Source organism: Tasmannia lanceolata, unplaced genomic scaffold (assembly GCF_043159265.1).
Source record: "Tasmannia lanceolata isolate RefF3 unplaced genomic scaffold, GAP_Taslan_0.1 ptg000023l, whole genome shotgun sequence".
NCBI lineage: Eukaryota > Viridiplantae > Streptophyta > Magnoliopsida > Canellales > Winteraceae > Tasmannia > Tasmannia lanceolata.
In genome coordinates this window covers 3,436,250-3,452,856 of record NW_027518700.1, presented here as the reverse complement: position 1 = coordinate 3,452,856, position 16,607 = coordinate 3,436,250, and the positions used below count along the sequence as shown (strand labels likewise).

The window sequence follows — 16,607 nt, the reverse complement described above, 5'->3', positions numbered from 1 at the left end:
GGGCCACCCCTTTGTTGAAGAGAAATTAGGGCTGCACATGGTTCGGTCCGGTTCGGTTTTAGGGGATTTCTTGAACCGAACCGATGCCATCGGTTTGGAAAATTTCCAAACCGTAACCGAACCGTTTGGGGGTCAAACCGAACCGAACCAAACCGATCTTGACCGGATCGGTTCACGGTTTATCCGATTTCTTTGAGTTGGATTGCTGCTACTTTTATTCTTTTGGTCTTTGGTGTTATATTTCCACCCATTTATTTTCTTGGAACCACCTATTTTGGTCGGTCTCTTCTCTTTCCAGTTAAATACATTAGATTTGGGTGTGCCAAGTAAAGAAAATTGATATATATATGATTTATAACAAAAAATAAAAAAATGGCAAAAATACCATTGGTCCATCGGTTCGGTTTGGTTTTTCCGGTTAAAATTTTTCCTAGACCGTGACCGAACCGATCCAAACGGTTTATGGAAAATCGAAACCGTGACCGAACCAATGCCACTAAAAACCGAACCGAACCAAACCGAAAGGCCCGGTTCGGTTCGGTTTATCGGTTTAGGCGGTTAAATGTGCAGCTAGCAGGGTGGCGGAGGGAAGAATCAGGGGAAAATATATCACTACGCTTAACTACTTGCTATGAGACCAATACGCTTTTGGCTACTGCTCTAATATAATATCCTAATCGCAAAAGATAAGATACGGAGAAATATGGTGTTTTTATATGGGAATGATACCCCCCCCTGTGAGGATGGGTCACTGCTTTACGATAAACTCACCCCCCTTTAATGTTTTTCTTTGCCTTTAAAAAGGGAAGTAATATATCCGCCCCTTTAGATTACTTGGGACACCCAGCAGCAGTATATCAGTGGCTGCAGAGAGGCTGATGTACTTCACGTCAGAAAGATTCATTGGTTCTGATTGCCACGTACACTGCTACTGGGTGTCCGAAGTAGTAAGGAGGGGCGGATATATTACTTCCCTTTAAAAATTAACGAATAACGTTAAAGGGGGGAAATATCAGTCCCCTTTTAGCATAGTCTAGCTGTAGGGCCCACACCATAGATGGTCCAAAACATCCATTTGACGGGCCACAACATAAGTATGTCGTACCTCGAAAATCATTTCCCTATGATGATCCCAGCCTTGCACCATGTAAAAACTATAAACTCAAGGAAATAATATATTCGACCCCTATTCTTCCCCGGGCCACCCCTTGCTCGCCAATTTCGGAAGATCTTTCGATGACACATATCGGGTACGATGTCGCGAGAATTTCGGATTCCCGGTCATATCTTGATCGCGAGTCTTTGACCCAGGCATCCACACTCGAAGACCGAGCCATCATATCATGTTTGAAGCGACATTACCTCGTCGGTGAACCGTCTATTGCCGGTGATTTCCATACGACATCAGTCTTCTGCTCTTGTACGGACAATCGAGCGCCGGTAAACCATGGATTTCGCCACCCGTTCAAAATCGGATTCGATTAGCGTCAATCAAAGAACGGAAAAAAAAAAAGAAAAAAGAGTGAGATTTGGATTCCCCACAAGAAATCTTTGGTGGGTCCCATCGCTTTGGATCTGTCTCTTCTCTCTCCCCAAAATCTTAAAGATCGCTTTTAATTTGTCTTTCTAAGATTTCCCAATGAATCTACTCTGTCTGTAATGAAAGCTATCTTCTTATTCTTTGACTTTTGATTTCTCCTTCTACCAACTGAATTTCGCCACGTGTCTACTCCACTAGGGGTCCACCACCCCCCCCCCTTGTCTGAAGAAATTAAATTACAACTTCCAAACCTCGTGCTACGTGGTTTCACGGGATTCTCATTTTCGCAGGCACGGCTCTAGGGGCGGGGGGCCCACACATATGGTGACTTGTAGGGGGGGTGCCAACGGATCCACTTCAAATGGGACCCACCTAGGACTTGCAGGGTCCCCACCAAACCCTGGGTTACCCATAACGGATCTTATGATAGGGTCCCAAAATATGTCCATTGATCCTGGTAATATGTCTAGCTACATCCTGTCTGTTTAAGTTCAGTTTCGGATGGTCCATTGGACTGTCTGGATCTATCGACAACCCTAGTGATTTGGACCATCCATCTGGTGGTCCACGTTTTAATACTCTCCCATCGCCGATGGAGATCGAATTCGGATGCTAATGGACATGATTTGACCACAACAGTTTGACTCTAGCCATGTCCATTGGATCCATGTCCTTACGTCGGAATCAGATGGAGGTCCTAGATCTGAAAAAACCCACACAAAATGACGAATAATATTTTATTTTTTCTATCTCTCTCCTTTCCATGGACTATTTACAATATAAGTATATTTTAAGGGATTTTATAAGGTGCGTGCGCATGAAGTCCGATATTTTTATTGGGCGGCTTTGGCCTTAAATCCTTTGGCATTTTTGCCTTTTGTTGCTTGCGATGAGGAATTCAAACTCATCAGACTAAATCGTGGATTCTTCCTGTTCAAGTTCAATAATGGTGAGGATTGTGCTAAAATTCTTGAAATGGGGAATCATAGCTATGGTGGGAGACCATTGATTCTTCAGAAGTGGTACTCGGATATGGACCTCGTCAAGCATTCTCTGTCTAGTATACCCATTTGGGTCAGACTCCCGGATCTCCACTTGAAATTTTGGACCCAGTGGGGAATCAGTAAAATTGCTAGTGGCATAGGGAAACCGCTATACATGGACTCTAGCACAGCAGAGGGGTCGAGACTGAGCTAGGCCAGATTCTATGTGGAAATCGACATTGATGCTCTTCCTCTTCCGGACTTGATTGAACTCAAAACCTCATCTAAAAGTACCAATCAGCAGATCGAATATGATTGGCGGCCGTCCGCTTGCCTCCAATGTAGGGACTTTGGTCACACAAACGCAACCTGCCCTAAAAATGTCAAACATTCAACCAAAAAAAAATCAAACAGGAATGGCGAGCCAAAGGGGGACAGCCGAATATGAAAGAAAATGAAGAAGCTCAATCTTTTGACCACCCCCTTTCAAAGTAGTGAACCAGTTTATGGGCCCAAACTGTATAACCGATATTCCATATTGGAGGAGGTGGAGGACACTAGTGAATCTCCTCAAAGCCAATCAGAAGACCCAGTGTTCAACACATTCCAAAGTCTCACAGGACATTCCCCCACTCCCACCACATCTGTCAATGACGATCGGATGGACGGACGGACAGACGAAGAGAGTGAAGAAGATACCGGATCAGAGGACTACTCCGAACCTAAAGAGATTCCCTGATGCATAAAAGGCCCCAGAGTCTCCCCAAAAAAGAATGTATCCTGGGCGGAAGAACTCAATCAAGTCCACCTGATTCAAGTTGAACATGAGGATAATAGTGAAGAGGAGACCCCAGAACTTGGAGAATCAAATTGGCATTAAGTTCCCAAGAAAAACTAGCCGAAACATTCACAAAGAGCCCATCACACCCCTTAAAAATTAGTTGATTATGTAATTCAGAAGTATTGATCATTTTGTTCTCTTAGGCTTAGTGCTTGATGCACATATTTGAAGAGCCTTAGTTCCCCTTCTCGCTTGTTCCGAGTTAGGGATGGTTTTCGTTCTTACTGTATCATCTTTTCTATATCTAATAAATCGGTAGGGGTTCCCATTAAACCCCAGCTTACCCATCAAAAAAAAAAAAGTCCGATATTTTTCAAAAAGTATTATGAGCCTAATTCGTAGGAAAATCTAAATCGTTCATTTGCTGGCCCACGGCATAGATAGATTGTACTCTGTAAATTAGCTACATAAGATGATCCTAACCCTCCGATCTATGAGGCTTCTATAGATTTACAGACTATTTATGTTGTGGGTCATGTTTTGAACGGTTTGGATCATCCTACAAAGTAGACCCACAGCACTGGACTTCACACACACACACCTTATAAAATCTCTATGTGGAACCTAGGAAGCTCCTATAGATGGTTGGACTCGAAATAGATCATGCCACTCAAAAAGCATGATCCAAAGAATACTCTGAATCTGACTGATAGGAAGATATAGGTGGAATCAACCCAAAGTGGATAAATTGACAACCCTGGTATTTTGGGGCTATACGGGGAAATGAGGATAAAAGAGAACTCCATTCCAATTTCAAAGGTACAAGTGCACAAATAAATGCTAGATAAAGTGGATACTATAATATTTGCTATATTCCAACTCTACAATCCGAACTAGCTCTTAACCTTTTTGTAAACCTAGTTCCTGGTTTTCTTAGTAGTAAGGTAAGGTTTGGCGAGACGCTATGAATTAATTAATGAATGATAATTAAAAAAACATATGAAGTCTTATAAATAAACTAAAATCACACAATCCACCAAAATCATATAGGTAGGGGTGTAAACGAGCCGAGCTTGGCCAGGCTCGGCTCGGCTCGTTAAGCTCACAAGTGAGGTCGGGCTCGAACCAGGCTCGGGCTCAGCTCGGCTCGGTCAGGCTCGGCCAGGCTCGCGAGCCTTACCGAGCTCGGGTTATATTATGTTCACACCCCTCATCTTCCCTGGACAGCCCTACTAGTGTAATTTGACTACTTTTTTTACACTATGGGGGGTGGTCCTAGTAACAAATGGGGTTCCAAAAATGAAGTGACATATTTTGCCCCCCCCCCTTTTCACTCCATGGACAACCCTTTTAATGTATATATTAATATAATATATATATTTAAATATATTAAATTCTTAATGAGCCGAGCCTGGCCTAACTCGAGCTCAGCTCGTTAAGGATTCGAGCCGAGCTCGAGCGAGCTTCCGAGCCCGAGCCAAAATTGACACCCTTACATATAGGCCAATCTTTAACAACCGTGAAAGAGAATATTAGTTTTCCACGTGGTGAGATAGGGTAGAAAGAGCGGATAGGGACGAGAGTTTGAGAGGGCAGGACTGTAGGAGTGAAGACATGGTGTTGGGTGGTTGAAAAATTGGAAAAATACAACTCTCGGTTAGTCTTTCTACCCTTTGACAATCACCATAACCATGACCTAATAACGACAGCAATGATTCTTCCATTCAGCCTCAACGATCGCTCTAACCTCAACGCCGATACCATTTGTTGAGAAAATCCGCCGAGCAAATTTGATCCAACTATACACAAGTAAACGGAAAAGCAAGCCACAAGATGAACAACGAGATTTTATGTGCTTCGGCCTAGATGCTTACATCCAAGGGCAAGAACATAATCTTCCACTATGTAAAAGCAAAATTACCAGGATTACCAGTATTATATATATATATATATATATATATATATATATATATATATATATATATATATATAGAGAGAGAGAGAGAGAGAGAGAGAAAGAAAAGTTTCTCTAGTCGGCCGACTAGAGATCCTTCTCTAGTCCGCCGACCCAAAACATAGTCGGCCCACATTATTTGGATGATCCAAAGCATTCATTTGATAGGCCCTGACATAGATAGGGTGTGCCCAAAAAATCAGTTCCATAGGATCATCTTAACCCTTCGATTTGTTAACTAAAAATTGGACAGATTAGTGAGGTTTTATACCCGTCCATTTTAACCTCCACAAATCGTAGGGTTGGGATGATCCTATGGAGCTAATTTTTTGGGCACACCCTATCCATGTCAGGGCCTATTAAATGAATGCTTTGGATCACACAAAAAATGTGGGCCCGCACTATTTTTTGGCGGGCGGACTAGAAAACTTTTCTAGTCGGCCGACTAGAAACATCAACCCCAAATTGATATATCTAGCACATAAGGGACATAAGGGACACATGGGGAGTCTATTTATCAATTTGGGGAGTCTATTTATCACTGCCCGATAACAAATCATGGATATATGTAGCACATTAGGGTTTGGTTGAATACATAATACAAATATCTTTCTAGAGAAATTATGATAATGTTTTTAGCACATTGTTAAAATATATAGCCTTTCACAATAGAAAACAAAGAAGTTTTTTAGATAATTAACTTATTTATATAGAAAAAAAGGATATTTCAGTAATTGACATTTATAATGAACATCAGTGTAGACGCATTCTTCTAAGATAGTCATATTGGTTTTCTTTATATTGTAATAAAAGAAAGGGTTAACAACAAAGCTGGAATAGCTCAGTTGGCTAGAGCGTGTGGCTGTTAACCACAAGGTCGGAGGTTCAAGCCCTCCTTCTAGCGTTCTTTTTTTTTTTGTTGTTTATGTCTTTTTAATCTTTCCCCATGCACCATGAGAGTATTGATCTTAAGCCTTTGATCCGAAACATGGACGTGTCACCATTGGTGGTCAGGCAACATATAGTGGTCGGTCCTCCTAGACTCCTAGTTAGGGCTGCAACTCTGGTCGGGCGGGTCGGGTTTTGGAGAACCCAACCCTACCCGAGAAATATCTCGGGTCGGTTTTTTGGGAAAGTTGATCTTTTGTGATGTTCTTCCTACATAATCTAGTGGTGGTCGACAAGATCAACGGTTGTGATCACAACACCACATAACATGTGTACTTACGAAAAACTAAGCTTAGCCACCAACACAACAAGTCTTAGCGTGTGGGGACAATACATGGTCAAATTTGATTCTTCCCAACCGGGAGGAGACTTGTAGAGTTTCTTTCAACAAAGACTTCAAAATGTGACTCGCCCAACCCCTTACAAACGATATAGAGACTCATATTTCTTTTCAACCAATGAAATAGAGACCTTTCAACGATGACTTAAGACGTGTACCAAGGGATTTGCTAGGCAATTTCGTGGAAAGCCATGATTTTTGTCTTATTCGTATAATTCATCTAAGGTGGGATGTTCTCTCATGCAAAAGTCACCCACGAAAATGGCTTTCCACAAAATTGCCTAGCGAATTCCTCTTATAAATAGGCATTGCCATTCTTACACTTATGCAACATAAAGAGCTTCTTCTCTCTATAAGTTGCTAGGGGTGCCAAGATTTCTTAGCACAAGAAGGGCTACTAGTCCTTCCCATTAGTCCCAAGCTTCCTCTATTGCTTCCATCTTTAGTGCTTTGTTAGTGTTTTCCTTTACTGTTTTTGAGGCTAGAGGCCTACCCTTCGCTTGTACGTCCCTTATCAAATATAAAATTTTGGAGGTCTGCTCCGTGGCCTAGGCGTGACAAAAGAACACAATGGCCTCAATACAATGTTCTCTTCTCACAAGTCTCCTTCTCCTCTTCTTCTTTTCTCCTCTTATTGTTGAATCCCGTTCCTTGCATTTTACAAGCAAGGCTCAACAACAACCACCCTTTGGGTTTCTCAAGGGGCTAGAGGGAACCCACAAAGGAGAGAGCATCCAGGGCATTTCCCAACTCAAACAATACCTTGAGAAACTCGGCTATCTCCCCAAATATTACATCAACGACGAAGGAGAGGACACCTTTGATGATCTCCTTGAAAAGGCCATTAGAGCTTACCAACTCAATTACAATCTCAAAGTGACAGGCGAACTTGATGCCCCAACAGTTAAACAGATGATGATGCCTCGTTGCGGAGTAGCCGATATCACTGATGGACAAACTTCCATGAACACTGGCAAGAAGCAAAGTCACACTTCAATGACTTGGGCTTCTTCAAAGTTCCATCTCACTTATGGGTTCATGCCAGGAGTTCAAGTCATTGCCATTCAGACCATGAGGTCTGTTTGTTCTAGTGCTTTTAGTAAATGGTCAAGTGTGAGTCACTTCACTTTTGAGGAGATTAAGGATTATAAGTCTGCTGACATTATGATCGGATTTTTCACTGGAGAGCATGGTGATGGAGAGGCCTTTGACGGGCCTGGTGGGATTCTAGCATATGCTTTTCCACCCACAAGTGGATTGTTACATTTGGATGGAGATGAGAATTGGGGTGTTAGCCAGTCAAGTGATAGGGTGGACCTTGAATCTGTTGTTGTACATGAGATTGGGCATTTGCTTGGACTTGGGCACTCTTCTGTGGAAAAGGCCATTATGTTCCCCTCTCTTCCTGTTGGAACCAGGAAAGTAGAACTAGATGCGGAAGATGTGCAGGGCATCCATACCTTGTACAAAAATTGAGGATGGAGATTTTGTACCAGCGTGATTGTGTAAGTGTGATGAATACAGATACATAAGTTAATTTCTAAGGTCTTAAGTCTGCTTTCTGGGGTTTTTTTCATATAAATAGATATTATCAAAGCATTGTAATGGACTTACTTTGGATTATTGAATGAAAATTGGCATTTAGGTAGCCCGGAGTATTTTCTAGTTTCGCTGTGAGAAATTATGTTATCTTCCATATTCTATTGTTTGATGTTGTGTTCTGGGTTTAGTTCCACAGCGGTTATTTGAATAAAGTGACTTATGGCTAGGTGTGCAACTCGGGTCAGGTTGAGGGTACTCCACCTGAACCCGACCCAGAGTTTACTCTGATGAGGTTCAACCCGACCCAACCTGAGGACCCCTTTTTTTTCCGACCCGACCCGACCGACCTGACCCAAGTTCCAACCCGACCCAACCCAAGTTTTTAACCTTTAAATGTACAGACTAAAAAAGTATAAAAAAATGTAGGGTTTCACTTGGGTCGGGTAGCCCGAGCCTCAACCCAAACCCGAACTCAACCTGGTTTAGGAAAACCCAATCCGAACCCGAACCTGACCCGAAAGATACCCAATCTGACCCGACTTTTTTTTCGGGTTGAACCCGACCCGAGTTTCATATTGGAAATTTAGAACTAGGAACGTAGATATAGTGAATTTGTTTGTGTAATTGCACTCTAAAACATTGTAATGAGAAATTAACTCAGTTCTTATTTTAATGAATGCAAGATCACACCAACGCAAATCGGCCAGAGCCCCATTAGAAGTTCACAGTTAAGCATGCCTGAGCAAGAGTCGTACTAGGAAGGGTGACCTCTTGGGAAGTCCAAGTTGGGTTGAGTACAGTATTTTGTGATGTGTGCAACTTTAAAAAAAAATGAAAAATACAGCTTAAACTGAAATCTGAATAGCACTGCAATGTGAGTACACTATTTGGTGGTGTGTGCAAGTTTAAAAATTGAGAATAACATAAACTAGAATTTTGATTAGTGAATTTTAATTAGTATTAGAACTTTTTCACAAGGAAAAGCATATGGCATTATGTCTCCTTGGACTCTTTCTTTTGACGTAAAATGGGCGTAAAACAAAATTTACACCCAAGTAGAAAAATTGCCGTAAAATTTGTTTTATGCCCATTTTACACCAAAAGAAACGGAGCCTAGCAAAACTGTCGATGGATATATAATGGGAAAAGAAGCAAACCACAGATTCAATAACCGTGAATGAGTAGCTATTGTCCACAAGTTCCTCATAAGGAGACCAGGATTCTTGATGGGATCCCATGGCACATGGACTCCAAGTAACCAAGGGCTGAGGGAAGCCTACAACGAAAGACAATCACAGTACTATATACATTCCACACAAGCATTCTGTTCCATGTAGGAAGCAATACTAAAGTGAAAGAAATCTTGAACCCATGACCCTACTTAGAGTAAACTGTTTCTAAAAACTAGGGGTTTGCATCTACAATGCAAAATCCAGACACCTTTCCCCACTCATTTTTAAGCTTCTCAAAATCCAGACAAGTTCAAGTATTGTTTGTGAGCTTCCATGCTTCTTATTGATGGCATTTGCCCGCACCAAACATCCAATGTCGCTCCACATCTGTAAAAACAAAGTGCTAGATAACATACTGTCGTCAATGTCAGTAAATGAAAATTTTCCATCAACCACAATAAAAGACAAGTTACCTTCAGATCTCTCTTCACTGATTTCCATCTCAACCAAACACACATTAACTAAAAGTTTGCAAAACCCTAAAGAGCAGACACATGGAAGTGCGCGCACACCATAAAACGGAAAAGAAAAATAAACGGGGTTTCATTAGCTCCCAACATAAGTATACCATAATCAACAGAAAGAATTTATGTCCCAAACTGCAAGCATTCAAGGACACCACCATTCTGGGGAAGGCTAGATGTATGCAGCCTTACCCCTGCTTTGCAGAGAGGCTGTTTCCGTGACTCGAACCAGTGACCACCAGGTCACAATGGAACAACCTTATCGTTGCGCCAAGGCTCGCCCTCTAGTTTTCCTTTTTAATATTGTATTCCATAATTTTTTTGGTGTAATTTCTACAAAATATTTTCCATATGTTTCACAAATGTTTCCCACACGTTTCAGATACTTTTCCTATGTTTCATATACATTTTCCCCACGTTTCTAATGTGTTTCACTTTTGTTTTTGTTTCACACATGTTTTATATACGTTTCTTATATGTTTCCCACGTGTTTCATATACATTTCAGAAATGTTTCCCCAATTTTTTTCCATGTTTTGGAAGCCGTTCCGAAACACGTTTTCGTGGAAATGAGCTTCCGAAAACACGTTTCCCACTTCCCCCGGATGTTTTTGACAACTATGCCCCAAACCACCTTCTTCCTTCAAACCCTAGCTATTTCATGTGACTGAACCCCCTTATTTTCATTCCTTCCCACTTGTCCATCATAGTTTAGCAAAATCTGAAAAGAAAAAAAACTGCAACACATAAGTCAATAGTCTCCCATTCAATCCATTTTTGCTTTTTTTTAATGATAATCCATTTTCGCTTATTCTATTCCTTAAACCCTAACATCCCTTTAGTCCATTTAAATCCGATTTCCATTAAGCCTATTTCTCCAAAACCCTAACCCTAATCCCCTCTATTATCTTTCACTTAAGATCCTACATCAGTCCCTCAAAACTGATTGGCTATGATCTTTTTAGCTACCATTCAGAAAAAAAATGATCTTGTTAGCAGCTTGACCAAACACAGCCACCCTTTGCTGAGAAGCTACTTTACTCCCACATCTTTGACTAATGTAAAGATATTAGTATTGGCTATCTAAAACCATGCATATAAATGAATCCTCCAATATATGCCCATTGAACATCCTTCAAAATTCTGAATAGGGGCTAAAAGGGAAAAGGCTATATGTGTCTGAATGATCAATGTTTGTAATTCCAATTTCTCAGAATTCTGAATACCTTACCATAAGCTCAACAACATGACCATACGCAACAGGGGAAGAAAATGCTGGAAGAAAAAAAGGCTATATGAGACTAAACAATCAACAATTCTAATTCAAAATTCTCAGAATTTTGAATACCTTACCACAAGTTAAAGTCAATACGTAGGTAATCTATCCCACAGTGACCTCCACAACTGCAAACTTATCAACCACTCAACAGAGAAAACAACTTGAAACAATACAAAAATTCCAAAGTATCACAGAACGTGGAGCATCAATAACATACAACAACGCCATTAGAAAACCAGCACGCCCTTTTCTAATCAAAGGCAAACCATATCATACAACACAGGAATTTTCATCTACACAGAGAAAATACATGTTGTTACAATACACCACATTGCAAAGACTCATCTAAACTTCTCAACTGAGCAAAAATAGTGAACTTACCCACACTAGTGAGCTACAAATCCATTCATTCCATTCACAGGTAGAGCTTCCTTCTGATTTTTCACATTCTCCACCATCATTATCTCTTCATCCTCATCAGAGTCCAACGTAAACTGCGAATGACCATCCAATTCCCTCAATTCTTCGCTCAGCGGCTTATAATTCACATGATCAACCCTAGACCCATACATCCTATTGACAATTGAATAAACCCCAACAATCAAAACCACAATAAAAGCAAGATGACAATTGAACTGAAGCGTCGCAATCGCCTTACTCCTATGATAATCCATGTGCCCCTTGCATTTAATTGTATAATTCCCTCTACTTTTCTCATACAAAACACATCCATGAGCCATGAAATTGGTATAAAAAGAGAAACCCATTTGAATAAACCAAGTCCCTTGTAGAATCAAACCAATTCCGCGGCATAAAGAGGGGAAATTGGATTTGGGGTAATTAATTTCGAGGAGAGTGGATAAAACACAAATCAAGATTGGAACAAGGAGGAGATCAAAGTACCTATTTTCTAGGCCAGTTGGGTCTTTTCTTTGGAGGTAATAGAGCAAGAATTCTTCAGCAAAAGCGAAGGCCGCGATCAGATTAGGGATTGAGGAGGGTAAAGGAGGAAAATTGGTGAAATCTGTGAGAAATCCAACTAGGGAGTAAAGGAGAAAGAGGGAGGAAAGAGCAATTGATTGGAGTTGGAGGGAGAGGCCAAGGGAGTCGTTGGATTGGGAAGCATTGACGGTTGAGATTGAGGAGTTGAGGATGAAGAGGAAGGAGAGGAGGGCGATGAGGAAAAGAGGGGTGGATGGGGAAAAGAGGGGGGTATTTTTTGTGGGTGTTTTTTTGTTGAGAGAGGGAAGGGGAGGAGATGGTGGTGATGGGTTGAGGTGGGTGTAGGATGAGGAGATTAGCTCCCAAGTGCCAATTACCATGAAGCCTAATCCGCCTAGGCATGAGGTGAGAAGACCCATGTTTGGATTATGGGGTTTTAGGGTTTTTGGGGGTGATTAATTAGGGAAATGATAAGGGTTTTTTTGCAGACAGAGAGACAGAGAGATGGGTTTTTTCCTCCTTTGATGTGTTGCTTTTCCATTTGGCTTTCTTCTTTAATGGATTTCTACTATTCTAGTCTATGTTGGCTTTCTTTCTTTGATCAGTCTCTATCTTGGGTCAATGACTCAATGGTCAATTTGGAAATTGGGAAGTGAGTTAACCCCTTGTGATAGGACGACGGAACCACCCGAACGCTAGTGTGTCATCGTGACACTTTGTTTTATTACACTTTTTTTAGGGAAATGTTATCAGCACTAATGTATTTTGATGATGGCACTCCTCACTTTATTAAAAGTATGGTATGGCCCGCACCATAGGATGATCCAAACTGTCCATTAGATGGGCCACAGTCTAAATAGGTTGTGCCCGTAAAATCATTTCCATAGGTTGGTCCTAACCCTCTGAGCTGAATGTTAGAGGGTTGATCCTAACCCTCTATAGATTGGGGGGTCAGGATTAACCTATTTAAATGATTTTTGGAGCACAACCTATTTAGGGTGTGGCCCATCTAATGGACGGTTTGGATCATCCTATGGTGTGGGCCATACCGTACTTTTAATAAAGTGTGGAATGCCACCATCAAAATACAGTAGTGCTGATATAATTTCATATGACATTTTATGACAGAAATGTTATCAGCACAATCATATTTTGATTTTTGCACAAATCTAGCTGTCTTTTCTTCTTTAATTGGCTCGTGAGAGTTTTTTGGGAAATGTAATAAACTTTTGATGACTCTTTAAATACTAAAAAGACAAGATGGGTTAGTGAAAATATCAAAATATGGTTGTGCTGATATCATTTCCCTTTTATATGGTGTAAGCCCATGTAGTCCAGTAATTTCAAAAAGTACCGTAGGGCTTACACCATAGGCTGATCCAAACCGTCCATTTGATGGGCAACAACGTAAATAGGTTACCAATCAAAAATCATTTTCAAAAGTATTGTACGGCTTACACCATAGGATCATCCAAACCGTCCATTTGATGGGCCACAACGTAAATAGGTTGCACATCAAAAATCATTTTCATAGGATGGATCCAACTACCGATCCATAGATGTTTCCATAATATGTAGTTCCTATTAGATCGGGGGCTAGGATCATCCTATTGAAATGATTTTTTGGACACAACCTATTTACGCTGTCGCCCATCAAATGGACGGTTTGGATCATCCTACGGTGTACGCCAAACAATTCATTTTGAAAATAATGGACTATACCGGCTTACAACATGTAATCTATTGGGCCCATAGCAAAACCTAACTAAGGATTAAGCATTGGGGTTAAATGGGACGCAGTGCTATGTGTACCTTATTTGGGTTAGGGCCCGTCCCTCTAGATGATATGAAGAAACTCTTGTGTCAATATTGGCCCTAACAACCCATTTTATTAACAATATAGGCTTATTTTTGTCATAGGAAATGATATCAGCACGAGCATGTTTTAATAATTGCACATACCCACCTTGTCTTTTCATTTTTAATTGGATTGTGAGAGCTTTTTCGGAACCTCAATAAACTTTGACAGCTCTTTAAATATTAAAAGACAAGATGAGTTAGCGAAAATATCAAAACATGGTTGTGCTGATAACATTTCCCTTCATTTGAGACAACTTGGGTGAGTGGCATATTAGAGAGGGCTGTTAGGACATCTTATACTATCATATTACTTCCTTTCTTTCCTTTCTTTTTTGTTTAGCCCAGTTCCTTTGAGATTGTGACAACCGATTGTGGTCACCAAACCGATTGTGATCCCAAAATTAATCAGTTTGGTGATCACAATCTCAAATGAACAGGGCATTAGGCTATGTTCGTTTTGGATTTTAAGAATTGATTTTGAGTCCAGAACTGATGATTGCTCCAATAAACACTTTTCGACCCAAAATCGAAAACAAACAGGGCTGTTCAATTTTGTGCCCAATAATCACTTATAGAGTCAAAATCACTTCTGAAAAACCAAAAGGGCAGGCCTTGATAGTCCTTGTGCAATTGTGCTATTACAATTTTGAGTCCAGTAACCAGATTCGGACTCAAAATCAATTCTCAAAATCCAAAACGCTAAAGGTCCTTAAATCATCTGTGCAGTTAGTGTGAATTTTTGGTGGAGAGCTTCATTTAGTAGGGAAGTGATGCTCCTACGAGTCTCCTTGTGAGAACTGTGAAAGAACCCACTCTGTAAATGACTTGGGACCTGTTTGGGTTCCAGGAAATATTTTTGGATGAAAATTTTTCTTCTTCAGGATTTAGGCCATGTTTAGCAGCAATGAATTTTTTTTATTTTTTTTTCTTGGAAAACTAGTTTACCAAGTGTTAGGAGCAAGGCAGAAGAGTGGAAGAGGGAGAGATGGCTAAAAAAAGAGACAAAAACTACATATTGAGTAGGGTTTTCTTTTCCGTGTTTTCCCAGCCAGTTCTCATCCTCTCCACTCCTTGCCATGCTCTCATTACTTGATAAACTACTATTCCATGGAAAAAACTTTCATGACTGCCAAACATAGCCTCAAGACTCAAGAGTGAAATCATAGGAAAATGATCCAGTTATGGGTTCTGCAGAGGGTAATCATAAATTGTAGGTCACTCTAAATAAAAGAACCACACTGGGACAAATTATTTTTTTGCCACGTGTAAAAGAACCACTCTCTCCATGTATACGAACCCAGCTAGTGTCGGGATTAGACTTAGTCAATTAGCATGGTAGACTCTTTCACCTTCTACATGAAAATTTATACGAACCCAACTAATGTCAGGATTAGACTTAGTCAATTAGCTAGGTAGACTCTTTCACCTTCTACATGAAAATTTTCTAAAGGATTCATTAGCCGACCCCAACTAGTTTGGGACAAAGACTTAGTTGAGTTGAATTGTGTAAATGACACAATGAAAAGCAAGAAATTCTGAAATGTTTTTCCTTTCCAACCCATCCTTCTAAGGGTGTCAATGTAACCAGATGGTCCGATGGATCCAAAGGTTCGGAGTGTTAATGGACAGGATTTTGGCAAGCCAGCAAGATTCGAGTTGACCATTAGATCCATATCCTAAGGCCCAAAATTATTTTGAATCGTGACCCAAACATAACAGCTCCTGGTCTAGGCTGAAATTCATTTGCTGAATCTGTCTGTTGCTTTTTCTATTTTCTTGCTTACATGTCTAATTTGAGTTGGTTTTTTTCTTTTGAAGGGTTTCTTTCTTTTTTCCTTTTTGCTTTACTACATGGGTTTTGTGTTCTTGGTTTTACTACATGGGCTTTGTATTCTTGGTTTTACTAAATGGGTTTTACTCATCCCAAATACATACTAAATGAAAGTTTTTTGGAGAAAAACATGTAAACCTCTCAAACCAAGTCTGTGTGAAAATTGAAGAACCTACCAGTCCAATAATCGGTTTGGGGCTCACAATCGGTTGTCACAATCTAAAACAAACAGGGCCAAGTGAATGGATTAAACGAAACAGCAACAATAACACTAATAATATAACAAGCAATCAAAACACAAAGAGAGCAGTCACAGGCAAGAATACGAAAGATTGATGTAAAGAACAGTCGAACGAAGAGAGAAAACCACAGCAAAAATCAAACAAGGAACTCCACTAATTAAAATAGGCAATACAAAATCCCTCTTAAGTTCACCCAAAACTTTAGAAAACAAAATGAATTCGAGGAATATTAGGGTTAACTTGAAAGTAACTACAAACTCCGATTTCTCACCTTGGATTTACCTACTGTCCAATCTTCAGGTAGGAGAAATTTAATCGAAGTCTCTGTCCATCAAGACAATTCAAAATGGAGTTGGAAAAGATCAAGGGTCCAAAACCCTAGGGTCGTCGCCCCAAAACAAACCCTGGAACAAAAACCCAAATTCTTTCCTTGTTTTTTTCCACATCTTGTTTTCCACTTTTCCTACTTTATAACAAATCAAGTGGTCACATGAACACTTAAAAGATCCATCACACTGAATGCACTGCAGTTTCATTTTCCCTAGAAATCAAATCCACCCTACCCACTAGCACAGGAGTTTAATAAAGAAGTTTCAACATGCACTACAACAGCTGCTAGTTAGAAAGCAAGCTAAAGCATAGATGGCATTTTTACTGGAGTCGGCTCCCA

The 16,607-nt window shown here is 40.4% G+C and overlaps 1 protein-coding gene, 1 non-coding gene and 1 pseudogene across 4 annotated transcripts; 2 read left to right on the top strand and 1 right to left on the bottom strand.

The window, feature by feature from the left end:
• Positions 1-6,088: 6,088 nt before the first annotated feature.
• TRNAN-GUU (transfer RNA asparagine (anticodon GUU)) lies at positions 6,089-6,162 on the top strand. Its single transcript has one exon. It is a non-coding gene; the product is annotated as a tRNA-Asn (tRNA).
• A 725-nt stretch (positions 6,163-6,887) lies between these two features.
• Positions 6,888-8,194, top strand: LOC143856383 (metalloendoproteinase 5-MMP pseudogene; annotated as a pseudogene).
• Positions 8,195-9,230: 1,036 nt separating this feature from the next.
• Positions 9,231-12,570, bottom strand: LOC143856458 (plant viral-response family protein (DUF716)). 3 transcript variants are annotated; one of them, XM_077366684.1, is made up of 2 exons: positions 11,444-12,570; positions 9,231-9,675 (listed from the first exon to the last, which is right to left on the bottom strand). In XM_077366684.1, exon 1 carries the CDS (start codon positions 12,421-12,423, stop codon positions 11,449-11,451), a length of 975 nt encoding a protein of 324 aa, XP_077222799.1. In that variant the 5' UTR covers positions 12,424-12,570; the 3' UTR covers positions 9,231-9,675; positions 11,444-11,448. The 3 variants fall into 3 exon arrangements, with proteins under 3 accessions (XP_077222799.1, XP_077222797.1, XP_077222796.1); XM_077366682.1 differs by having other exon boundaries at positions 9,231-9,663; XM_077366681.1 differs by having other exon boundaries at positions 9,231-9,647.
• Between the last annotated feature and the right edge of the window lie 4,037 nt (positions 12,571-16,607).